This window comes from Staurois parvus, unplaced genomic scaffold (genome assembly GCF_062004578.1).
Source record: "Staurois parvus isolate SC_StPar_1 unplaced genomic scaffold, SC_StPar_1.0 ptg000902l, whole genome shotgun sequence".
Taxonomy (NCBI): Eukaryota; Metazoa; Chordata; class Amphibia; order Anura; family Ranidae; genus Staurois; species Staurois parvus.
The window spans coordinates 795,018-822,605 of record NW_028318698.1 but is presented as its reverse complement, the minus strand read 5'-3'; the positions used below and the strand labels follow the sequence as shown (position 1 = coordinate 822,605).

General features: G+C 44.0%; 2 protein-coding genes across 9 annotated transcripts in view; one reads left to right on the top strand and one right to left on the bottom strand.

Annotated features, from left to right (window-relative positions):
- The window catches only part of WHRN (whirlin), a 253,906-nt gene that overhangs the window by 102,531 nt on the left and 123,787 nt on the right, over nucleotides 1-27,588 (bottom strand). The window contains exon 1 of one of the 8 annotated variants that reach the window (XM_089656388.1): nucleotides 8,632-8,746. The exons of the other annotated variants lie outside the window; for them this stretch is intronic. Coding sequence (XP_089512514.1) covers nucleotides 8,632-8,700 — 69 coding nt within the window. The 5' untranslated portion in view covers nucleotides 8,701-8,746. Of the gene's footprint in view, nucleotides 1-8,631; nucleotides 8,747-27,588 lie in introns of those variants that run through there. 8 annotated transcript variants of the gene reach the window in all.
- On the top strand, nucleotides 17,571-18,437 carry LOC149442209 (uncharacterized). The gene has a single exon (XM_089656397.1). It carries the CDS (start codon nucleotides 17,571-17,573, stop codon nucleotides 18,435-18,437), a length of 867 nt encoding a protein of 288 aa, XP_089512523.1.

Sequence of the window (27,588 nt, the reverse complement as noted above, 5' to 3'; positions counted from 1 at the left end):
TGGTCTCCCAAAGTACACAGAACATGGAAGTGCAATTATTTTAGTAAATATAAATACCTTTTCTCACCAGCAGTATATAGCAGTCTATCAGTGTCCAGCCGAGCACATGTTAAAGCTTGTAGGAAGAGTTTTCATTTTGCTCTAGGAGGATGCAGAACCCCTGACCTCTGTCTGGACAGTGCTGATTGGCCCTGTGCTGATCACATACACTCTCTCAAGAAAAAAAAAACTTTCTCTAGCAATACACACCAAACTGAGCATGTTCAGAGTGACTCCACACATATGTCTTATCAGGAGATAAGAGGGGGGCACTGGAAGTAGGAGAGGATCAGAGAAGACAGGATCAAACAGCCTTTTTACACAATGCAGAGGATGAACCCTTTAGGTTCCAGAGTGAGTATAACAAGCATACACAAAAATTGGTGCAGCGCTGAAGGAATTATTATATAAAAGTGCACTAATAAAAAATATGAAGTTATTAAACATAACATGGGAAAATGAATCATTGTAACATAATGAATATGATGAACAGAAATGATTGACTTAAAGTATTACTAAAGCCACAGCAGTAAAATCAGTCTGTATATGCAGTGAAGCATGCTTGTTATACTAAATGTTGAAAGATCAGCGAGCGCTCAAGATTCTGATGAGGTCAGCAGCTTATGCACTAGAAAGGAACCCAAAACCTAATATAAACCATACACAAAAATTGGTGCAGCGCTGAAGGAATTAATATATAAAAGTGCACTAATAAAAAATATGAAGTTATTAAACATAAGTGATAACATGGGAGTGAATCGCTACAATGAGCGCAAATAAATATATATGTGCGGCTGTGAAAGTCAAAAAACAAAGAAAGTGTTCATATGATGGTGAGGGTCTGATAAACACCGGTCAGAAAACTGTGCCGCATACAGCAACGTGCGTGCGCATGAAACACATCAAGGAGGAGCCGTACGCCGTGACGTCACACCACCGGAGCCTCACGAAGGTCCGGCGGCCATCTTAGAGAGTGGCTGGTCAGTTTCACTACTTTTAAACTTTGTTTTTGTAGCTATTTCCACGTGATGTACTATTTTATACCTAAATAAATCTGATCAAATTACTACACTATGAGCACCTTTTTTTTGGCTCTGAATTGAGCTAAACGATTTCCAGGACTCCAGCAGGAAAACAGTTGCAAAGCAATCTCAGATCCAGAGGAGGGAGTCTCTTCCTATGCTGTCTGTCTGGTCCACCTAAAGGGGGCTTCCTGCAGATCTTGTGGTCATTATATGATTCAACACATTGCACTTTTACTATGCGCATCTGGTGAGTTCGCATTTTTATCAAATTCCCTGCACGGATTAAAGTCACATGTAATTCTCTGATACCACCTGTGCAACAGGATCTATATATGGCACAATTTTCTGACCAGTGTTTTTCAGACCCTCACCATCATATGAACACTTTCTTTGTTTTTTGACATTCCCAGACGCACTTATATATTTATTTGTGCTCATTGTAGCGATTCACTCCCATGTTATCACTTATGTTTAATAACTTCATATTTTTTATTAGTGCACTTTTATATATTAATTCCTTCAGCGCTGCACCAATTTTTGTGTATGGTTTATATTAGGTTTTGGGTTCCTTTCTAGTGCATAAGCTGCTGACCTCATCAGAATCTTGAGCGCTCGCTGATCTTTCAACATTTAGTATAACAAGCATGCTTCACTGCATATACAGACTGATTTTACTGCTGTGGGTTTAGTAATACTTTAAGTCAATCATTTCTGTTCATCATATTCATTATGTTACAATGATTCATTTTCGGGATTCGTTTTTGTAAGTTCGGATTTGCTTCTTGTATTTTCCTTGTTCCAATTCGACTCATATTTTCAGAAGTTATTTTGTAAGATTTGGATTCATTCCTTATATTTCCAGTGCGACTAATGACTCATTTTCCGAAACGCATTTGTGATTTTAGCTATGTACATGTTTTCATAATAAAGAATTATACAGTTGGACTTTATCCTGAGTACCGGCTATTCCTGTTCCTCTTTTGATCTGCGGGGGCATCAGCAGCTTCCAGGTCTGAGCACCAGCGGTGCGGTAATTGAGGGGGGTAGTAGCGTCCTTACACCTGTTTCTCCTCGACTTTACATTGTGACTTGCTTGCGACTTCGATGCGGGCTGCTTGCGATTTTGATGCAACTTGGATGCTTTGCTACTTGCGATTTCGATGAGAGTTGCTTGCGCCTTCGATAGGATTTCAATGCTTTGTGACTCTGAAGTTGCCATCAAATTAAATTAATTAATTTGGTGTTTTTGTTATAATTTGTTTTGGACTTGTTACAGGAACAATTGAGTACTGTCCGTGATACTTTTTTTATTTGCACTAACATACTATTTTGAGGACAAGCTTTCAGGGTATGTCCCCTTCTTCAAAGTCCAAGCAATACTATTACAAATCACAAAGTTTCAGCAGAATGTTAGAAGGGATGAAAAAAAAAAAAAGAGGCTAGAGATAAGATATAGCAAAAGCGAGGGGGGGGGGGGGATACTACACTCACACAGAGGGAGTCAAGCTTGAGCTGATAGTCATAAAACTGTTGGATAATGATTGAGGAATCCCATGTCCAAATTCAGGCCGTTATCTCTTGTGTCAAATAGAATTATCATTCTTAGTTCAAAAGTTTTTCTTTCCTAAATGGATTTGAAATTTCCTTTCAGAACTAAAACATTGAGGTCTCCCATTGTGTGGCCAGGTTGTGCGAAATGGTGTCCTACAGGTGTGCAGAGGTCATCTTCTTTATGTTCCTTGATGGTATGTCTGTGCAAATTCATCCTTGTTTGTAACTTCTGTCCTGTTTCGCCAACATAAGATCCTTTGCTGCATTTTCTGCACTGGATAAGGTACACAACATTACTGGAGGTGCAGCTGTATGATCCGGAGATATTAAAGATCCCTTTTGAGTGTCTGACACTTTTTGATGGATTGATTTGGTTGCACAGTTTGCAGCGTTTCCCATTGCAGGGTTTGCTTCCATTATTTGTGACATCTTGATGAGAAGGAAGTTTCCTACTGATTAGTTTATTTCTGAGGTTGGGGGGTTGTCTGAAGGCCAGTATTGGGGGTTGCTGGAATATTTCTTTCAGAGTTCCATCCTCTGTTATGATGGGTTGTAAATCTTTGATTATTTTTCTTATTCCTTCTAGTGCTGGGTTGTATGTGGTTACCAGAGGTACACGGTTGTTTGTTTTTCTCTCTTTGTACTAAAGTAGGTTTTCCCTTCCGGTCCTCAAGGCTGTGTTTATGCCGGTGTTGATAGTTTTGTCCTTTCTTATGGAAGGCGTCTGCTAGTGTCCCGAGATGTTTATCTCTGTCTCTTGGGTCAGAATTAGAATCTGGGTCAGAATTTTGGACTTGTTGAAATTTGCTACCATTGTGATTCGGATGTATAACAAAAACTTTGTCATAATTTCGATTTGTAACTAAACAAATCACACATGTCTACCTCATTTAATTTGCTAAGCCCTGCTGCAAATTCCCTTGCAAAGTGCAACATCCCTTGGTGAACAGTTTATTTCTCCACCAAATCATCCCCCGCAGCTATCACCTTTTGTATCACCTCCCCCTTCCTTTAGATTGTAAGCTCCATGAGCAGGGCCCTCCTATTCCTTCTGTACTGAAATGTATTGTAATTGTACTGTCTCCCTTATATTGTAAAGCGCTGCGCAAACTGTTGGCGCTATATAAATCCTGTATTATAATAATAATAATAATATTTGCCTTTAGTAAATCAACCCAACTTTCTGTCCAAGGCATGTCTAACTACCATTGTGATTTGGAGATTCGGAAGTATAACAAAAACTTCATAAAAATTTTGATTTGTAACTAAACAAATCGCACGTCTACCTCACTTAATTTGCTAAGCCCTACGGAAAATTCCTTTGCAAAGTGCAACATCCCTTGGTGAACAGTTTATTTGCCTTTTAGTAAATCAACCCCACTGTCTGTGCAAGGCGTGTCTCCGCTCCCATTGGTTTGCCATCATTCCAAATCTTAGTGCTGGCTATGGCAGTGTACGGGTAACATGAGTATAGGGGAGTCAAGGAATGCCCTTTCCGGAGATCCTGACTCTGTATGGGTAAAATGCTTTGGATGGGCAAGGTGGCGGTATCTCTTTAAAAATTCTGTGACAGGGTAAACTGTTTAATATAACTACATTGGACAGCTCCCAGCATTTGAGCAGCAAGCCGAGGTGAGAAGTATTAGAGATTATTGATCTCTGTGAGAAATTTGTCATGGGTCATAGTGCTCATGGAGTGCAAATTAGAACACAGAGCGTATAGCATTCAAAGCAGGTCACTCCTTGGGGCGAATTCACAGAGATGCGCTCAAAAGCCACAATTATGTTTTAAGAAACTGTTCAAACCCAACACTAAGATGAGAAATGCGATGTTAGCTTAACTTAGAATTCACTGTTAATAATGCCCATTCTTCAAAGCACACAGAATACATTGCTGTAATATGCAGATTTGTGACCTTGAAGTTTATGCTATTTTAGAACATTGTATTTCATAATCTTGTATGTAAGAGATTTTTATTTAACGACATAAATAAAACCCACAGGCCTATCGCACATATTCCAAGCCTCTCATATCTCAAAGAGAAACATTTGAGGCCTAAAGGTACACAAAGACGCCTATAAATAAAGATGTCATGAAAAGGATTCACATCATGACTTTTTATTGGGATTTCCACCAACACTGTGTTCTTTATTTAGGCCAGCATGTATTTAAAGCCAAACTTACAGCATTATATTGTTTTAAACACTTTCCTTTTCCATGCATGTCCTTCTCCCATCATTGCTAATGTTTCCAAATAGGAGGATCACATTAAAGGTCTGTGGGGAAAAATGAGGTGTTCTGCAGATTGATCCTTCTTCCCATACACCCACCACAATGCTACAGAAACTTTGCTTCTCAAATCCCCAACACTATGCCACAGGCCCATCCATGTAACCACCACAGTTCTGGAGACCATACACCCTTCCCATAACCATACAACCTTGACAGTGCTACATGCCTACTCCTTCATGCAGTGAACAGAAGAGTTTTGGAAACTCTCCACCTATCCCATAATCATACACCCATTACAGTGACAGAAGCCCATCCGCCCATCCCTCCATGCAGCAACCATGATTCTGGAGACCCTTCACCCTTCCCATAACCATACAGCCACAACAGTGCCACAGTCTGACCTCTTTATGCAGTTACCAAGGTCTTGAGACTCTCCACTCTTCCCATAACAATACATCCACTAAAGTGCCACAGACCCACCTCTCTATGCAGACACCACAGGTCTGGAAACCATTAACTTTTACTATAACCATACAGCCACTACAGTGGCACAGCCCCCCCCCCCTTCCCCTTGCAACCACCACTTTGCTACACACCCCTTTCCAATGCAGCCACCACCGTACTGCATAATCACAACTACCCCCTCGCTCCTATGTAAGTAGGAAGTAGGTGGATTTGGAGTGGAGGACTGTGCTATTATATATGGGGAAGGGGTCTATGGCTTTGTAACACGGACTTCTTCCCTTATGCAGTCACCAAAACAGTGCAGACCTCCCATGTGGGCACGTGGTTCTATGGGCCACAGAGAGAGAAGCACTCTACTTTAAGAAAGGGATCCTGCAAGGTCCCAAATCATCCGCTTTTGATGCATGTCATAACTTAGAATTCACTGGTAATAATGTCCATTCTTCAAAGCACACATAATACATTGCTATAATATACAGATTTTTGACCCTGAAGTTATGTTGGTATGCTTTTTAGAATGTGGTATTTGATTATCTTGTATGCAAGAGATTTTAAATACCGTAATAATAATTAATAATAAAACCAACAGGCCTCTAGAGCATATTCCAAGCCCTCTCATATCTCAAAGAGAAATATTTGAGGCCTAAAGGTACACATAGATGCCTATAAATAAAGTCATGAAAGGATTCACCTCATGAGTTTTAATTGGGATTTCTGCCAACACTATATTCTTTGTTTAGGATAGCATGTATTTAAAGCCAAACTCCAGCATTATATTGTTTTATATATTGACCTTAACCATGCATGTCCTTCACCCAGCATTGCTAATGTTTCCAAATAGCTAGGAGGAACATATTAAAGTTCTGAAACACCCACCACTATGCCACAAGTTCACCCTTCCATGTAGCCACCACAGTTCTGGAGACCCTCCATCTTACCCCTAACCATACACTCACTACAGTGCCAGAGGCTCACCCCTTCATGCAACCAGCACAGTTCTGAAGACCCTCCATCTTTCCATATCCATATAACCACTACAGTGTTAGAGACACATCCCTCCATACAGCCACCACTGTTCTGCAGACCCTACACCATTTCCATAACCATATATCCATTGCAGTGCCACAGTACCACCTCTCCATGTAGCCACCATGGTTCTGGAGGCTTTTCCCATAACCATACATTCACTACAATACCATAGCCCCCCTTTCCCCTTGCAGCCACCTCTATGCTACACACCCTCTTCTAATGAAGCTACCACAGTTCACCAGATGACATCCCCTTTTCCATGCACTCACTACAGTACCATGGACCCCCTTCTCCCATATAGCTTTGCTTTACATATATATTATACATTCACATCATTCCCTGCCCTCATGGATCTTACAATCTAAGACCCCTAGTTCACATTTATACTTACACATAGTAGGGCAAATTTAGACAGGAGTCAATTAACCTACTAATGTGTCATTTGGAGTGTGGGACAAAAACAGAGAACCTGGAGGAAACTCATGCAGGTACAAGGACAAAAAGCTAACTCCATGCAGGTAGTGGCGTGGGTGGAATTTGAACCAATTCCAACTAGTGCTGATAAGCGGAAGTTCTAACCCCTTAGCCACTACACTGCCATGCAAAGTTGGGAGGGTGGGGCAGGGGAGGACTGGTGGGATTTCTTAATAGTTGGGCTTTAATTCTGCTGTGTCCCCATGAAGGAGATTTCTAATATTTTCCTTTTCTGTCTGATAAATGTGAAATTGGCAGGAAGTAAGGTAAAAACTCAGGAAACTGAGGGCAATAAATGCTTGTAAAAAGTTCTTACCCTTGCTTATTCTCTCTCAAGCTCTCCTAAACTAGACAAATTGGCTGCAGTTTGACCGTTATAGTGGAACTTTGGCCAGGCTATGTATACGTAAATATTTACATATTCTTAAAAGCAGTACATTAACCTTATAGCAGCCTTGCTCTGAAAAAAATTTGCCGCCAAACAGCATATACTGCAAAGGGTTAAGGCTGTTTACTTAAAGCCCCTCCCCGGGCTATTGGTTTGGAAGCAGACCCACTCCCTAGAAATGGTGACTACAGGGTCCAAACTCTAAGCTTCAGGTGATGATGGCTTTCCTATCACAGACTCTACTGCTGCAAAGTATTAAATGGTGATTATATATTTTGTTTGCATCCACTATATAGTTAACAAATACCCTCCTCTACAAAACCTTAATCTAACACAACAGTAACATGTCATACATTTTAAATACAGAGACAGGATAACACAAATCTAACCAAAATTCTACCATATACTAAATACCTCTTTATTAATATAGAAAAAAGTGGAAATTCTACTGAAAAAATAGGCAAATACATTACATAACTGGAATAATCTGGGAGAGGTTCTTCTCCACAGACAGCTCACTAATCATGTTCTTTATGGCTGCTAAGCAGACCATACCATGTGCATGGAAGTCCCCCTCTCTTCAGTTTGAAGAAGTTAAATTTAGAATCCAAGTTTTTTCATCAATGAAAAACAAGCGACCGCATTGGAGTACAAACGCGATAGGTTCCTTTCGATATGGCAACCCTGGCTTGACTACCATCCAGTCTCCTGCTGCACAATGTGGTTGATGCACCTTTGATCAGTACTGTTGTTCCACTGCCCCCTCCAGGACGAGAATGAGGCCGATGTTCCTCCTGTGGCGAATCCCCTTCTCCCCCCTTTCCTTCCTTTCTTTTTACTCTCCCTTCTCTGATACCCTTGATATCTCTCTACTTTTTCCTTGACTTCTCTTGCCCTTGTTTCCCTCTTCCCCTTGTTTCTGAAGCTTGCTATCACATCTAGCACTTTTTTGTATCGAATGGGTGCCTACCGACCTGGTCCTTGTGGCTACCCAACACCATCCGACCTGTAGTACTGCATTTTTGTTTATCCTATTTTTTTTCTCTTCCCCACCCTATTTAGCACATTGAGCCTCACGAGAAGTCATTCGAGCCTAGGTTATATGATGAGAGAAGTAAGTTGTTGGTTATTGGGTCTAATGGCTACTCCTGTCCTATGCCTACCATGCTTTGGCCAATTGCCCAGGTTAGCACCGACTCTTGCAGACCCCTGCATGGGTCAACAAGTATACCTGTGCTCTCTGATATTTTTCTTTTTACTGCATATGAAACTTATCTTGTTATTATACAACTTCTTTTTTAATAGAGCTCATTTGGTACCAGAAAAAATAGGCAAATAATGAAAACAGCAAAATTTGGCTAAAAATCAACACCAGAAAAAATGTGTCAGAAGTTGGAGTATTGAAGCAGCAGTATTGATGTGTTCACCTCCTGATCCATGAAAATGCCTGGATACCTCTGCAAGCAATGTGATGTGCCAAGCAGATGTGCGTTCATGATCTGACTGTCTGAGGACACCTTGATTGGAGAGGGCAGGGGGCAGGAGGAGAATGTTGCTGGCAGGTATCTGTAGGGAAAGGGGGGGGGGGGCAATAGTGATTAGAACAGGTTTTATAGCATTCTTGATTGACTGACTGTCCCTCTGAGCATAGATTTGGGCTTGGCCAGAAGGAACAAAATTATCAACTTCCATTGAGTGGGTATCTTGTTATACCAAGTTGAACTGAGTGTACCGGTACTACTGTGTATTTCAATACTGTACATGCCCAACAGACCAATAGTCCTGGTACAGCTGTGAGTGTAGCCACGGAACGAATACACATGGGGAGGCAGTATTTTATTGGCAAATAGTGGCAGTTTAGGTATTACAGATCTTGAAAATAATGTAAGTCAAAGCCCAACTCTATAAACCATTGGCAATCTATATCTGTGTTTTAGTATTACCTAGTATTTTTGGGATGAAAATTTGCTACACATACAAGGACATTTAATCAGCCAGTGTGTGAAAATGCTAATAGTTACATCAGTCAACTCAGCAAGAATCATGAACACCAGCCAGATAAGAACTAGAAAATGGGAAATTATGCATTTCCCAGAAAGGCTGGTGCAGGAGGCAGAGAGAAAATAACAGTGTCTTCTATTGCTGCCGTATGCCGTGTGCTGTATGCCAAACGTATTGTAAAATCATGAAAGCTCTATTAATATGCAGGAGGAGGTGATGGTGCATACAATTATCTTCTATTATGTTCTTGTGTCTATTAAAGACCAAAGTAATTACATTATAAAAACATTTGCAGTGACTTAGTTTGACCTAATTCGAGACAGAACCGAATCATCCACAAGGCAACCCAAGAAAGAACCTCGGGCCCAGTGGATGTCCTGAAAATCGAGCTTTAGCTTTCATGCTCCTGCATGAAAAAGGGGGATAGCACCTTCTGGCAAAGCTGTGTGCCTGTCTTTCACTTCAGGATGTATTTATAGGCAGTTGGTGATTAGAAGAACAGGGCCCATGACAGCTGAGACATTGCAAATAGAATGACTTCTATGTGCCCGTTTCAGTTCTTATCAGTGTCAATTGATGGAATAGGTGGGAAAAGTTGCTTCCTTAGGCCCCTTCTGCTCTAATCCTTCTCTAGTGGTAGAAGCAGGCAGGGCCAGGGCCAGGGCCAGGGCCACAAGGGCGGCAGCCACCCTGGGCACACCACTGGCATGGGGGGAGGGCACTACACAGTGAGCCATGTTCCGCTTACAGAATGCACACTCTAGATCAGTGACTGACAACCAGTGGCCCACAGTTTCAGTCTGCTAGCTACTGCTGTCACACTGTGCTGAAACATGCCCACTCTCTATTCTAGCCACCCACACCTGACATGAAGAGTACACTGCACATGCACAACCCCCCAGCTGCTAGAAAGGAAGCGATTGGCCATATGTGTGCACCATGCCAACCATAGGCAGCTGGAGCCAAGGGATGGAGAATGGGCGCTGGGTGGTACATTCATTCTGCATTGTGGGTAGCACAGTGACTTAGTGGTTAACACTTCTGCCAACCACGACATTTCCTACTGAATTTGCATGTTCTCCTTGTGCTTGTGTGGGTTTCCTCCCAGACTCCAAAGCCATGCCAGTAGGTTAATTGGCTCCTGTCTGCCCTGACCCTAGTATGTGTATGTATGCATGTGAGTTAGTGACCTTAGACTGTAAGCTCCTAGAAGGCAGGGATTGATGTGAATGTACAGTATGTGTATGTAAAGTACTGCATAAATTGTCGGCGCTATATAAATGCCTGAAATAAATAAATTAGCAGCAGGCAAAGGGGGTGCAGTTCCTAAACTTGCTGCTGGGTGACCCCATCTCATTAATAGCAAAACAGGGCCACGTAGGGGTTTCAGCTATGTCTCCACTGGAGCCCAGATAGAACTGCACAATGAGACCCTCCAATTCTTCCATGCAGGGCTGGGACAAGGGGGTGGGCTGGAGGAGCAGCTGTCTAACTTGCAGCATTAGGGAACGGTGCCCCCTCACCCACACGTTAGCAACTAGGGGCCAAAGTTTCATGTCTGATTTGACAGTTGGACAATTCTTTAACATACCTGCTCCATCCACCAACAGCTGACACAAAATCACACTGTGCACATGCAACCAATTTCTAGCCACAAGAAAGTAAGTAATTGGCCATGCAGGGGCAGTGCACACTCCATGTCAACCATGGGCAGTTGGAGCAACTAGGAAAGAATGGGCACAAGGTGGTATACCGATTCTGTGGCATGCATTAGAAGGGGGGCACCATTTTGCATCCTTACCCTGGGTGCTGGACGAACTTATCCTAGTATTGCTTCCAGGGTTGAATGCCTGCCTGCGTCTGCTCATTGGGCGGAGTTGGGTCAATGTGCACAAATGGAGGAAAGTCAAATACATTGGGGGTCCAGGATTTCTCATAGCTTATTGAAAACAACTGCAAAGCAATTATGTGACATGATATCATGACTACCGCCTATGCAGCTCTACTCCATACAGTCAATGAAGAGAAAACACCTGTTAGGCAGCTCTTGAAAGTAGTGATGAAAAGGATTACCTATGAAGAACACAAAGCTCGAACTTTCCTTTTCTCTGCAGTGCAGCAAAATAAAGTTCCCCTCCTTCCTATGAAAGCTAACCCCCTCCTCCCTGTGAAAGACACTCTCCTCTGCTCTTGTTAACTTCCCAGCTAGATCATATTAACCCTGACTGGCAACAGGCTTTGGAGTATTTTTCCAGGAGTCTTACAAATTCCTTAGTAAATGCAATGCAAAAACGTGACACCATACCTTATCCTTAGATATTACAACTTGCTTACCTTTTTCCTGTGCTGATGTATCACCAGAATAGCAAATTGAACTGTCAATTAAACAGTGAACATCAGCAGTTACGCCATCTGTTCTATAGCCTTTAAGGTTTTTACATTGTTGGGATGACCTGTGTGTATAATGCGAACAAGTCCTAGCTACAGTGCTTAAATCCTGAATTTCTCCAATAGTATTTAAAGGGAAGGCTCTACAGTATCTTTTAGAAAGCAAATCTATTGAATTATCATTGCAATGGTTGACTTTCACGCATTGAACAAGCTTTGTCTTTCTTGGCTTGATATTGTATTACATTTAGAGATTTGTAGATAAGCTGCAGGAGGGAAGATATATTATCTACTACAATGACTCTGCCTTAACAACTGTAGAGCTAACATATTCACAAAGGAAGTGCGTGGTTTTCAATGATTCGGGTGACTCTTATGCCAGCCATACAAGAATCAGAGTCGGCCGGTCTTTGCTGGACTGGCCAAATTCTGATCCATGTATGGGGACAGTGGTCGTACAAAAGTCGCCTTCTGTACAACCACCCTTTCAGGTTTTTCTTGATTGATCAGTTCCGCTAGCTATAGCCGTCAGCACTGATCATTGTATTCTGGCAGCAGGGACCATAAAAAAAATAGCTAATCTGTGGGCTGCTTTAAAGATCTATTGAAAAACACAGTAAGGACCTCCTGCACTACTAAATAACACAAATGATAATTAAGAGGAGGGGGCTGCTAACACCCAACCATATACCAAATGGATAATTACAGATTATAAAAAATATGGTGCAGCGTTACCCTAAATATTGCCGTAACGTATAGCAGAAAACCAAATATAAGAATTCAAAACCCAATCTAACTCATACCAAATATATCGTAGTTGTGACTAATCATTATCCTCAGTGCATTCAGTGGATAAATATGCCACTCACTCACCAATCATGAAGTAAACTGATCCACTAGGGGATCCATAGTGAGACAAAAGTTGAAAATAAAAAGAAACGCCAGTGAAAGAGAGAAGAAAGTCCTAATGGGACTACAATAAAGTGAAAGATATTGATAAATATATTAAAAATAAAAAATTATGAATTCACCATTTTTTATTTTTAATATATTTACCAATATCTTTCACTTTATTGTAGTCCCATTAGGACTTTCTTCTCTCTTTCACTGGCGTTTCTTTTTATTTTCAACATTTATTCACTTTTCCGTCTCATTATGGATCCCCTAGTGCAGGTGTCGGCAACCCGCGGCTCCAGAGCCGCATGCGGCTCTTTTTCACCTTTGCTGCAGCTCCGGAGCACACTGCCCACCAGGTGACAGGCAATAGGGTTGCCGTATCTCAGTGCTCGGCAAGCCGCGGCTCTTTACACACTTCAATGCGGCTCTTCTGTGTGCTGGGCGCCCGCTCCCCTCCCTCCTCTCGGGCGGCCGCCCCAAAAGTCAGGACTCTGAAGATAGCCCAGCAATGGGCAAACTACGGCCCGGCGGACCTTTTAATCCGGCCCGCGGAGCGTGGCAAACATTGGCTGTCAGGATGTAGGCGGGGCAGCGTGACGAACTCCTCTCCTCTCACAGTCCGCCCTGAAGACCGGAACGGCGCGGGAACACGGCGAGAGGAACGCGCAGAGCAAAGGTAAGTGAATTGACACAATATGGGGAATGAATTACTATAGGGGGGATGAATTACTATGGGGGATGAATTACTATAGCGGGGGTGAATTACTATATGGGGGATGAATTACTATGGGGGATGAATTACTATATGGGGGATGAATTACTATGGGGGATGAATTACTATGGGGGATGAATTACTATGTGGGGGATGAATTACTATGGGGGATGAATTACTATATGGGGGATGAATTACTATATGGGGGATGAATTACTATATGGGAGATGAATTACTATGGGGGATGAATTACTATGGGGGATGAATTACTATATGGGGGATGAATTACTATGGGGGATGAATTACTATATGGGGGATGAATTACTATGGGGGATGAATTACTATGGGGGATGAATTACTATATGGGGGATGTATTTTCAGTTTTAAAAATGTGGCTCTCAAAATAGATTTCAATCGTGGTTTTGGCGAGATTTGGTTCAGTTGAAAAAAAAGGTTGCCCACCACTGACCTAAGGCTATGATTGTGATTATGACGATACACTGTGGCCCTGATTAACCCTTTGCTTACTGGGCCCTTAAACCCCCTTCATGACCAGAGCGCTTTTTGCAATATATGCAGTGTCGGATTTGTTTTAAATGTTGCAATGGTTTTGCGGCTCCCAGTCTTTTTTTCCCTCTCGGAAACGGGTCCAAGTGGCTCTTTATGTCTTAAAGGTTGCAGACCCCTGCCCTAGTGGATTAGTTCACTTCATGATTGGTGAGTGAGTGGCATATTTGTCCACTGAATACATTGAGGATAATGATTAGTCATGACTACAATATATTTGGTATGAGTTATATTGGGTTTTAATACCGTATTGAATTCTTATATTTGGTTTTCTGCTATAAGTTACTGCAATATTTAGGGTAGCCCTGCACCATATTTTTTATAATCTTTAAAGATTTATTATCTTTTAAATATTAAAAAACATTGTTAAGACTCATTTTCCGACAATTACTTTGGAAATCCTCGCAAATACTTTATGAAATACTCATGAAAGACTGTATTGCTGGTATTTAAATATTGGTCTAATTGCCTCTGATCATTTGCATCATATTGCAATTTTCTTGAACGTTTTCTTCTCTCTGGTCCTGGAGGTATTTTTACATAGTTGCATTGGCCTGCTTGGACCAATGTAGCTATATATTTACCATACCTGGCCAATACTCCTGTAAGCTGGAAATCACTGGAGTAGACACCACTACTACAGTGTTCTCCACTTGCTTCCGGTTCCCATGCTGAGTGGCTGACCTGGTAAATTTTGCTTGCCTTGGGCGCCATTCAGTGAATGCATTGCACTCTTCTGTATGAATGATTGGATGAGGTGGACAGCATGATGTTAATGGCCCACCTTATCCCCTGCAAAACCCCCAGCCTCCTCCAGAGACCCCATTCCCCACAGTTGTACCCAACTCCCTACAAAAATCTCAACACCTACAGAACCACCAGGTCTGCACCAAGTCCCCTAACCCCCTCCAGGACCCTATTCCCCGTACAGTAACACCAAGCCCCATCCAGAGCCTTCCAGAATTTCAATACATATTTTACATTCTCATACTTTTATTTGAATATAAACTTTTGTTTTTATTATTGGGTAACAAGGAAGGTTTTGGAAACATATACCAGACCTTGGACCCAATACGGTTGAGAACCACTGAACTGGAAACTACAGTTTTCACTGATTCCTCCTGCTGACCTCCATGTCATTGCATGGTACAGTTTAATTATTTGAGTATAAACTATTTTTCTCCCTACGTCTTCCAGGACAGCCATCTGAGACCTAGAGCTCCTCCCTCCGGATCAGGAAACACACCATCCCCCATTCTTTAAAAGGCGGGCCTGTCGGGCCTCACATCCAGTTTTTAGTGTTTCCTGAGCCAGAAGGATTCACTCTGTAGGAGCCAGGTGATCCTCGCACTCTCAGGAAGGCTGGCCTGGAAGAGTGTAAGTACGGTCCGTTACCTCCGTCCCCGGTGCCTTCCACGTGGTGGGGCTCGCATCTGGTGGTGACCTTCATGCCCAGGTGGGTAACCGGCGCTGGCGCAAGTCACTTAGGGGCTTGCCCCGATCGTTTCCTCTCCTCTGGCCCGGCATTCAGTGGAATGAGCATGGGAGAGGCGGGACTTCCGGTTGGGCGCGGCCTTGCGTTCCAGGACCGGAAGTAGTGGGGCGGATGCGCTCCATGGGCCGGAAGTCCGCCAGTGACGTCAGCACCGGGCGCCGGAGATGCGGCTCCGGTCTCCAGAGCCGAAAAAGCATTGGACAGGGCATAAAAACAGAGGCCGGGGAGGGATATTATTCAATCCTCCTCAAGGATCCTCCAAGCCCCAATGACTTGGATGGCCCAGTAGGGGGAAGGTTGGTGTCCTTTCTCCCTCAGTGGGCTTCTATATCCCCGAGCCCCTTTATTTGGAGCCTGATTCAGGGAGGCTACAGGATAGAGTTCGAGGACTGCCCTCCAAGCAGGTTCTTGGTTACCGATCTTCCCAAGGACCGCAGGAAGTCTCAGGCGTTATGTGGTCTTATCGGGGAGTTGGTGGACCAGAAAGTTCTGGTGCAGGTGCCTCAGAACGAGCTGGGTTCAGGGTGTTATTCACACGTCTTTGTTGTGGGAAAGCCTTCAGGAAAATTCAGGTTAATCCTGAATCTACGCTCCCTGAATCAGGCCCTAAAGTACAAACGCTTCAGAATGGAATCAATTTATTCTGTAAAGACTATCCTTTTCTGGGGGTGCTTCATGGCCACAGTGGACTTGAGAGATGCTTACTTTCACATTCCCATCCATCAGGCAAGCCAGAAGTTCCTGAGGTTGGCCATAAGGATAGGGTCGCACACTTTCCATTGGCAGTTTCGGGCCTTGCCCTTCGGTCTAGCGTCTGCTCCCAGGATTTTTACAAAGGTTTTAGCAGAGGCTCTGGTTCCCCTGAGGCTGAGATCAATCTTGGTGGTTCCTTACCTGGACAACTTGCTTTTGGTGGCTGGGTCTCGGCAACAGTTGCTCGAGCACCTGGGAGTAGCTCAGAATCTCCTGCAGGGTCTGGGCTGGCTCATCAACAGGGAAAAGTCGTCTCTTGTACCCGCACAGAGGGTGGTTTACCTAGGGTACGAGATCTCTTCTGTAGAGGGAAAGATTTTTTTGCCGCGAGAAAAGATCGCGAAGATGAATCGGGTGTTGTTAGGGTTGCAGTGCAGCCTGCCTGTTTCAGTGAGGGAGGTCGCAGGGGCAGTGGGTCTCATGACATCCTGTTTTCCGGCGGTTCCATGGGCAAGATTTCACCAAAGACCGCTCCAGGCCTTCTTGTTAAGGGAATGGGACAGAAATGTCTCAGATTTGGAGCGACTGATCCGGCTTCCGTCCAGAGTCAAGAGATCTCTGTGGTGGTGGCGAAAGGAGAGAAACTTGACCGGGGGTCTGGATTGGAAGCCGTTAGATCCACTCATTTTAACCACAGACGCCAGCAGTTTTGGTTGGGGAGCCCATCTACAAGGGAGGACGGCCCAGGGGAGGTGGTCCCGGGAGGACTCCTTAAGGCCCTCAAATCAAAGGGAGCTGTTGGCGGTTTGGAAAGCCTTGGAGGTTTTTCAGGCAGGGTTGAAGGACCATCATTTGCAGGTGCGTTCAGACAACATGGCAACAGTAGCATATGTGAACAAGCAGGGGGGGACAAGGAGTCCTTCACTGCAGAGGATCGTAGGCGGTATTCTGACCTGGGCAGAACAGAATCTGCAATCAATTTCGGCGGTACATTTAAAGGGTTCTCAGAATTCGCTTGCGGATTTCCTGAGCCGACGGCCACTCTCCCACGACGATTGGTCACTCAACCAGGAGGTGTTCCAGGAGTTGGTGTCCAGGTGGGGGAAACCGGAGGTGGATCGTTTTGCGTCACGGGAGAACAGGAGGGTCGACCAGTTCTTTTCCCTAGACTCGCGAGAGCAGAGCTTGGGGATAGACGCTCTGTCGACCGCTTGGGATTTCAAGCTGGCCTATGCGTTCCCTCCGATCAGGCTGATTCCTGCGGTCCTGCAAAAATTTTGGGGGGAAAAGTCGGATCTGCTCTTGATCGCGCCCTTTTGGCCAAGAAGACCATGGTTTTCCCTGCTGAACAGGCTGGCTTCAGCTCACCCGTATCCTTTGCCGGAAAGGGCAGATCTGATTGCGCAGGGTCCTCTTCTGCATCCGCGAGTCAAGATGTTACGGTTGACGGCTTGGTTTTTGAGGAACAGATCCTCAGAGCCAGGGGGTTCTCTGATCAGGTGGTAAAGACTTTGGTAAGCTGTCGTAAGCCGGTAACCAGAGCCATTTATGCAAAGGTCTGGAAAATATTTACCTCGTGGTGTTCAGACCGACCAGGGCCTCTGGACATTCCGATGGTTTTGGATTTTTTTCAGGAGGGTGTCGATAGGGGACTCTCGATCAGCACCTTGAAAGTACAGGCTTCTGCTTTGAGTATTTTTTTGCAGAGCTCTTTGCAACAAAATCCCTTTGTAGTAGATTTTTTCAGATCTCTCTCCAGGGCTAAGCCTGCTAAGGTGGGAGGTTGTCCGGGTTGGGATCTGTCCTTGGTTCTAAGGGCTTTGGTCCGGGAACCTTTTGAGTCTTTGGAGGAGTCAACATTCAAGTTTTTAACCTTAAAAATAGTTTTTTTGGTAGCAATCACATCGGCCCGTAGGGTGAGTGAGCTACAAGCGCTCTCTATTAGGGAGCCTTACTTGACCATTCTTAAGGACAGGGTTGTGCTTAGGACTGATCCGGGATTTCTTCCTAAAGTATCCTCCTCTTTTCACAGGACGCAGGATATTGTTCTGCCGACCTTTTGTTCTTCCTCTGAAGGTAAAGAGGAAGAAAGGCTAGGGTTGCTGGATGTTCGGAGGAGTCTTATAATGTATTTAGACAGGTCCAGGGAATTAAGGAAGTCGGATTCCCTTTTTGTTTTGTTTTCTGGGCAGAGAAGGGGGTTTGCAGCATCTAAAGCCACGATAGGCAGGTGGATTAGGCTGGCAATTGGGGAATCTTACAAGGTCTTGGGGATTCCGCCTCCTTTTGTTAAGGCCCACTCAACTAGATCCTTGGCGGCATCCTGGGCGGAGAGAGCCGGGGCTTCGCCGGAGGAAATCTGTAAGGCAGCCACTTGGTCGAGGTTTTCTACCTTCGTGAAGCATTATCGCTTGGATATCCTGTCAGATAAGGAACAGGCGTTCGGACGCAAGGTCCTCCAGGCGGTGGACCCACCCTAAGGGGGTAAGTTCTCGTTTATTGTCTCAGATGGCTGTCCTGGAAGACGTAGGGAGAAAACCAGAGTAAGACTTACCGGTAACTCCTTTTCTACGAGTCTTCCAGGACAGCCGGTAATTCCCACCCTTCTAATGTGCAACCGAGAGAGTTAAGGTTGACTGCATGGAAATGTATTTACCTATATTTCAGTGGCTTCCGCTAGTTCTCTTTTAATAACTGGATGTGAGGCCCGGAGGCCCGGCTTTTAAAGAATGGGGGATGGTGTGTTTCCTGATCCGGAGGGAGGAGCTCTAGGTCTCAGATGGCTGTCCTGGAAGACTCGTAGAAAAGGAGTTACCGGTAAGTCTAACTCTGGTTTTTTTCTTTACTCTTGGGGCATGGAAGGTTTTTAAAGAATTTAATGGGCCCTAGTCTCAGTGAGGTTGATAATTACTGTCACAGAGGAGAAGATTACATGCTGTACCATGAGTATAAAGGGGTTGTGTAACCCCAGACCCCAGACACCCACGACTGGATATCTCCATCAAGAAGCTGCTTCTCAGGCTCTGTAACACGAGACCAGTGAATCTGGCTATTGTTACCCCAAGATCCAGAATACATCAGATTTGAAGTAAACCAGGAAGTAGACTACTTTATTTGAAGACAGATACAAGATATATACACTCAGGGGACAAACCCCCCTCCCCTGCATAATGACACAGGGCGGGGCAATCTACATTTAGTAACAAGAGACACACAGGTATTTAAACTTCACACCAGCAGACAGTCCCATCAGGAGGGAGGGCTGCTGGAGACCCCCCCCCCCCCACTAAGCTAATACTAATATACATAAACACATACATCCCATAATAGTTTGCTCCCAAGCCTGACAAACAACAGAACAATGGGATGCAGCCACACAACTCTAAACAATCCACAACCCCCCACCCCACCTATCTCCTAAACATGTCTACACAATATTAGGACAGATCACCCTGTACCCCTAACAGGCACAGCGTGACTTACACATAATAGGGATATGGGGAGCTGAGACAGGGGTCTCCCCACCTCTCCAAAGTGAGCTGCGTTCCATGGGCCTCCCACCCAAAGTGACTCCTGTCACAGGTTGGTGGGCCTTTGCAGAGGCACTGTCATAGAGTAGAAGGTCACATGCTCCACCATGAACATAAGGAGTTGGTGGGGCCCCTGCGTAAAGGCACAGTCGCTCTGCTCTGCATGGGCAAGGTGAATGTACCTCTTTAAGAGCAAATCTCAGGTTATGTAATTAGTCGGCAGGTATTTTACTGATAGGCATCCTCATTATACTTGACAAGCTTTTTTAGAGTTCAGAACTGAAATCTGTCTTGTGTGTACCCTAAGAGGCTTTTTAACATTGATATCACATAAAAAAACGAAATGGTAGGAGGGCACAATTATATTGCTCAATTATGGTTTCTTCTAATAAGATGAGTGACAGAGCACTTCACAGAAGTAATACAGAGATTACCATAACAGCTGGAGGAGAAGACAGGTACGGCTTATTTATACAGCGGAGGAGATTTATAATGGGCCCTGGGCCAAACGATGCTGCTTTAGATACATTTAGGAATCAGACTAGCGGGTGGTGGATCAATGTGCGGCAGCAGGGGAGATTAAATTAGCCTTTATCTTTTATTAAAAGGCATAAGCCTTTTCACCTTCAGTGCTCCATGTCTGCCTGTGGGTACTGGAACAATAAACAAATCGGTTTTTACACTGTAGAGGTGGCTTTTTATGTTCCCTGATGAATAGTCAGACCACAGGAAAACAACATAGATCTACCCTGGCTATCCTTTTATTAAACTTTTTTTTTTTCCTTCCGTCTCTTCTTTATCCCTTTGATTTTGTTATACCATTTGTATCTGGACGAATTTTAATCATTTATATGGCACTGTCATTTGGTTCTGCGGCGCTTTACAGAAAAACAACGTACTTCTCTTATTTTCTCTCTTCTGATCTGTCAAAGCTGTACTCCAGGCAAAAGTAAAATGCCTAAATTAAAGTGACACTAAGCCTCAGTTCACATCTATGCGTGCTGCGTGCCGGGTATCCCATTCATTTCAATGGGCTGCCCTACGCATGAGAAACATGGGAAGAGACAACTGGTGCTTGCTTGCTAATGCATGGGGTGTCATTAAAAATTAATGTCACCCCATGTGTCTGCTAAAGAGCAGTGCTTTTCTGTGTGCGGTGGGAAACTGCATGATTTTGCATGCATTCCCAGCATTCATACAGTAGATGTGAACCTAGCCTAAACACTGGTTTAAAGAAAATCTATTCAATTATGTATTCCTAAAGTGGTGGTAAACCTTTTGACATGAGATAAGAACAGCGCATATCTCTCTATAGTGCATGCTTGTCTCAATCCAGAGCACTAAGTGTCGTTTCTGTCTCCTTCCTCGTTCTCACTGAGCTCTGCTGAGTGTAACATCAGCTTTCCGCTGCCTGCTTTCTGAAAGCTCAGACAAATTGTACAAATTATAGGTAAATTTGATGCAGGGAATATCTGATTGCCTCTTGGGGGATCAGGAAGGATTTTTTTCCCCTGCAGGAGCAAATTGGATCATGCTTTGCTGGGTTTTTTTTCCCTTCCTCTGGATCAATGGAGGGCAGGGGTGGACTGACCATTTGGGAACTCAGGCACTGCCCGAGGGCCCGGGGTCAGTAGGGGGCCCCATGAGGAGCCCCTGGTACCTTTCATAGGTGTTTTTTGGGTGTGGTGTGAGTGAGGACACAGGGGTCCCATGATCCCCTATTGCCCGGGGGCCCCATGAGTTGTCAGTCCACCCCTGATGGAGGGTATAGGATTATAACTTTTTTTTTGGTTGAACTGGATGGACTTTTGTCTTTTTTTCCAGCCAGACTAACTATGTAACTATGTAAATTCTGCTCTTTGCACTGTAGTGAAGAACTGCAGGGCGAAACGTGTCAGTGACATGGCCTGGTCAAGGTTGGGATGGAGCCACTTTTGCTCGTCTTACACCTAGACTGTTCTGGTGTGTGTCGTTTGGAATAATTTTTTCTCCTGAGTGAGCCATGATGTGTTAATATGTGGTGCATACTAGGTCTTTATGTCACAAACCCTCTAGGGGAGCCATAAAAAAGTACTGAGGGGAGTTTAATACCGATTTAAATAGTGGATGTGTATGGATTATTTTTCAAGAAGGAGGATATAGTTCAGTGTTCCGTTAATGCAGCTCTATAATCGGTAATACATCCTTAAATATTTTTTTTTTAATGCAAGCAGTGTAAGTACCTGAATTTGTCCTGGTATTAGCCTCTTGTAATCCCTGTACAGCAGTTGAAGGGCAAAGCAGCACAAGAAGCGAATCAGGTATGGTGCAGTGCAAGCAGTATGCTGATAGGAGAGGGTAGAGTGACAGAGAGAAGAGCTTTTCAGTGTGCTCCTTCTCCTTTCACTGTCCATTCACAGGTTGGGGTGGGAGGATGACCTATAAGTCAAAGTCAAAATGCGTCAGAAACATCAGGTTGCTTACCAGGCTGTGCTGTGAGGCAGAGATGTGTGAATCTCAAGACTGGATGGATATAACTATAAATCATTTGACAGCTGAAACACCTAGCTTATGTGTATTTCACCCGTGTATTCATCGGAGTGCAACAACACACTGCAATGCATGCTACATGTATTAATGCAGTGAAATGTTGCTTATCTTTGCCAATGGATGTACATTGCAGCATGGCAAACAGCAACACACTAACATGCAGGAGCGTATATATAGGAGTCTCAGGGGTCGCATTTGCAACCCAGCCCCATGCTCCAGGGGGCTCGAGCAGCCCCCTGTACACCTGGGTAGGAGGGGCAGCGGGGGGGGGGGGGGTATATAGTGGAACCAATCCCCCTTACATTTTCCTCCTGCAGCCTCTCAGTGGCTACAGGAGGAAAATGAAGGGGATCTTTTTCTCTATATGGTTCTACACCGCCCCTCCTCTCCACCTCCTGCTGCTCTGGGCTCCTGTGTACTCCCCCAGCCTCCCTTCCTCATCCTCTGTAGCTCTGCTGTGTTCCCTGTTCCCCCTCTCCCGCCGGCTGCTGGGGAGGTCTGTCAAGATGGAGAGCGGGGAAGGGTCTGGTAAATGTGTCATTTATCTGGCCCCTTCCTTGTCTTAACGAATAGAGTCCGTGATCCGTACCAATCACTGGCTCTGGCACTGAAGCATAGTAAACTGTGTACTGCCACTATACTGTGTTTACTATGCTTCAGTTAGTGAATGAACAGGAAAATCTGCACAGAGCTATTCTTGTCCATTCATTCTGTGCAGCTGAGGCTGAAGAGATGGAGATTGAGGATTGTGTCCTCAATCTCTTTTCTCTGTCTCAAAAGTGGAACACAAGACCCCTGATATCGTACGAAACCCCCCCCAATGGGGCTCCTAAAAAAAAAATTTAATAAAATGGTAAAAAAGTAAATAAAAAAAAAATCTGACACCAGTGGTGGAACTACCAGGGTTGCACTTGCGACTGGGGGCCAAGCATTCTGCTACTATGGGGGGGCCCAGCTGAGGGTCAGAGGGGCCTTTTAAGGTTTCTTACACTGGGGCCCTGAAGGTTCTAGTAACGCTTCTGCTGACATGTGCTGTAGTACTCTACCAGAAATTATACCAGGTCCAGTTATGGCGTGGTTTGGTGCATTAGGCAGCTTATTCAAATGAATAGGCTGCCTTAATGCAACACACATTAACGCATGTGTCTTAACACACCACAGTGGCATGAATGAGCCCTTATGAATTCCTTTGCAGACAGAACACCACATTATTTTTTACTTTTTTTATGCCATCCTAAAGTGAATATACACTCAGCAGCTAATTTATTAGGTACACCTATTCAATTGCTTGATAACACAAATTGCTAATCAGCCAATCACATGGCAGCAACTTAATGCATTTAGGCATCTAGGTGTGGTGAAGACGACTTGCTGAAGTTCAAATCGAGCATTAGAATGGGGAAGAAAGAGGATTTAAGTGACTTTCAATGTGGCATGGTTGTTGGTGCCAAACGGGCTGGTCTGAGTATTTCAAAAACTGGTGATTTACTGGGATTTTCACGAACAACCATCTCTAGGGTTTACAGAGAATGGTCTGAAAAAGAGAAAATATCTAGTGAGCGGCAGTAGTGTGCACGAAAATGCCTTGTTGATGTCAGAGGTCAGAGGAGAATGGGCAGACTGGTTGCTATGACATTCAGATGGTAGAGTCAGAATTTGGTGTAAACAACATGAAAGCATGGATCCATCCTGCTTTGTATCAATGGTTCAGGCTGGTGGTGGTGGTGGTGGTGGTGGAGTAATAGAATGGGGGAGATTTTCTTGGCACTAGCAAGGTCTACCTGATCAAGTGGCTGCTGAGTGTATATAATGTGGTTAATATAAATATTTTTTCTTTAGTGTATCACTTTCACCTATGCTGAAAGAAACTCCTTGTTTACTGAACAGAATGAATAACTCATCCCTCATTAGACTGCTTAGTCTGACGTTTCAATCAGGCAAATAGATCTTTGTCTGCTGTACCGTCTGTTTTGCTAACCCACAGTGCCTTCGGAATCCTCTGTCATTTAGTAAATGTTTATTTGCAAAACAAAGACTGTATATAAAATAATAAGGAAATAGATATAAAGGTCAGTATCAAAATGTAAACAAAAAATAAATTTTGGACCAAAATCCTTTGTAGTTACTGCAAAGCAAAGCCCAACTGTTATGTCAGAGAAGCAGCCATCCATCGCATTTATGCCTGGCAGACGAAAGCAGGAAGCTGTCCTTGAAACATGGAAGAGCTTTGTTCTGCTCGAAAAAGCTATTCTTAACATTACTATTGTAGAGTTCGGTGCACAGTTGTATTAAAAAGTTTTGGTACCCCGGTCAGATTTCATGCTTTGTTTACTTCCAAGTCGAGAGACATTAAAATATTCTCTTCTAGGGAACACGTATCATTTTTGGCACATTTTAAAGCAAAGTTACATGCTGTTTTTTTTAATTAGATCAGGAAAAAAATAAAATGTATGAGCCAAAGTTTGAATACTCTGTCAGCCTGTAAAGAAAACCTGGCACACACCCGGGCAACCTAAATCTATGCATATGATCCAAAAATGCATAGACTGAGGCTGCCTGTAGTCAAAATCTCACTGCTGAAGTTATAAGCAGATCCCAAATTTTCCTGTAATAGTTGATCTTGACCACCACCTCCCACCTTCCATGTCTTTTTTCTGTTTCAATAGTATTTTCTGGGTTTATTTTATATTATACAGAAAATTGAACATAGTTGGGTTGATTTACTAATGGCAAATAGATTGTACAAGATGAAGCTTCTCTGACTTCCATCGGCCAATCATGTGTAGCACCCTCCTAGATAGGCTGTTACGTAAATTTAGCTTGGCTCCACTGCAGTCAGTGGAGTGGTGGTTGACTGTTCAGTGTGCTGAGGATTCCTAGGTTCAACGTTTGATTGCTTCCCCCCTGCCTCTGGAAGAAGCTTCCAGGGCACAGGGAGGGAGATTCAAATGATCAACTGAATATGTATCATGCCCTAGCCAATCCCTAGAAGGGAGCATCCAGAAGGGGACCGGGAGGCAATAAATGTGCAGGAGCCCTGTGCAGACTATTCTTCCCTCGTCGGGATGGTTCCAGTACTCCTGGGGCAAGAAACCACTGTTTGTGCCTCAGCGAATGCTGCACTAGGAGCCTAAGGAGGACAGCTAAAAAAGGGATACCTGCACTGTTTTAGAGTCCAGGTCTGGAGGAGGACTTTCTCTTCATCTTTCTCTTGGAGAATCTACCTGAGGAGGTGGCAAGCAATTCCTAGGACATTGTGAGTAGGGATCTTTCCAGGCACTGTCAAGTGAAGAGGTGAAAGAGTACCAGTTGCTAACAACTGTCCTGTGGTCTACGGCTGTAGGGCCTTAGACATACCTGTAGGCAAGTGTAGTTTTTCACCGCTGCAGGTGGCGCTCAACTGCAGCTTCATTGCAGAGGGAGAGGGAGAATCTACCTGAGGAGGCTGAGTGGCAGACAACTCCTAGGACATTGTGAGTAGGGATCTTTCCAGGCACTGTCAAGTGAAGAGGTGAAAGAGAACCAGTTGCTAACAACTGTCTTGTGGTCTACGGCTGTAGGGCCTTAGACATATCTGTAGGCAAGTGCAGTTTATTTTCTCCGCTGCAGGTGGCACTCAACTGCAGCTTCATTGCAGAGGGAGAGGGAGTCAAGTCAAACATGCTCCTCTAGGGTTTCCTGGGTCACTGGGGAAGCGATCCGGTTGAGCGCTGCCGCCCCCTGTGACTCTGGAAGCCATTTTGGGTTAGGCAGAGTCTATTTTGGACCATGGCTCCTAAGCTTGGCACACATTTTGCAAGTGGGAAGAATATGGGCAGGTCACCCGTCTGTCAGGGAAAGTGAATAGCAGTAGGGGAAGATTGCAGACAAGCAAGGACAGGATAGAGACACCCCATCCTTCCTGGAATTCTCCCATTTGGGTGCCAACTGGCCAGGCCGCGTTCTGCCCTCTGTGACAGATGCTGTCAGCATGTCCAAAACTTTCTCTGTTCTACCTTGTTGCTACAATCTGTGAGCAGTGGCAGACTGACCATTAGGGTACTCGGGCACTGCCCGAGGGCGCAGGGTCAGTAGGGGGCCCTATGAGATGCCCCTGGTACCATTCATAGGCTTTTTTGGGTGTAGCTTGAGTGTGGGCGAGGACACAGGGGTCCCATGATCCCCTATTGCCCGGGGGCCCCATGAGTTGTCAGTCCACCCCTGTCTGTGAGTGTTCCTGGTCGGGTGCTGTCCCGCTGGGCTGTCTGTAAAGTTGAACGTAATCTAATATATGTTCTGTTCCTGCAACTAGACTCTGCATATTTACTGCAGCCAACCACTCTGCTTCTCCCAACATACCGTCATCGCCAGGTACCTCCAAAACAGTTGTTCTTGAGAGACTAGAGTGAAGCTAGTTCTTTTGCTGTGGTCTATCCCATGACCTTAAGCCCCTCTCCTGTTAAATTTCTTGCTCAATAAATTCTAAATAACACCCCCCTGGGCTGAGTTTACTTAAAATCTCAAAGTACTACATACAGTATATGATTTTTTTACAAAAAAACTTTTGTGACATGATTTGGTGATTTTGATCTTAACCACTTCAATACCGGGCACTTTTACCCCCTTCCTGCCCATGCCAATTTTCAGCTTTCAGTGCTGTCGCACTTTTAATGACAATTGCATGGTTATGCATTACTGTACCCAAACTAAATTTTTATAATCTTGTTCATACAAATAGAACTTTATTTTAATGGTATTTAATCACCACTGGATTTTTACATGTTTGCTAAATAAACCAAAAAAGACCAAAAATATTTAAAAAAAATGTGTTTCTTTGTTTCTGTTATAAAATTTTGCAAATAAATAATTGTTCATAAATTTAGGCCAAATGTATTCTGCTACATAACCAAAATCAGTGTTTATTATTTAGACTGTAGGAAAAGTATAAAGTCCACAAAGTATGGTATATATCTGAAAATCGATCAATCCTGATGTACTGACGATCTAATTTTTTGAGGTCCAAAAATATCAGGAGAGTACAGATATCCCGTAAATGAAATTGTTTTTGCACATTATGATAGCAGTGAATTTCATTGATATATGAAAGCATTTTTACAATTTTTTTTCTCTTATTTTTTTATTTTTATTTGTTTGGCAGAACTGGATGGACTTTGCAGCCATACTCACTATGTAACTATGTAAAGGAAATCTCTTCATACTGTGTGTTGTGATTAGCTGTGATTGGCCACAGATGATGTGCTTAGATTGTCCCTGCCTTTACCATGTGATCACTGTGACCAATCACAACTATACATTTAATCCATTTATTGCTTACAATTGTCATGTTATCTGATGTGAATTCTCACAGCAATTACATGGTACTGGCAGTGGGCCGGTACAGTGATCTGTCATCGGATGTGTCTGGTGGACACAGCCAGTGACAGATCCTGCCTGCAGCTCGACCGTATGCTAGGCGTGTTCCAGGAAGACGTCGTACGACGTTCACCAAGAACGACAAAAGTCCATAACGGTCGTCATTTTGCATTAGGCCGGGCTGGAAGTTGTTAAAAAATTATTTCATTTTTTTTATGCA

What these genes read in the sequence shown, in the direction of transcription:
- LOC149442209 (XM_089656397.1), top strand. Translation starts at nt 17,571, where the DNA reads ATGGTTTTGGATTTTTTTCAGGAGGGTGTCGATAGGGGACTCTCGATC.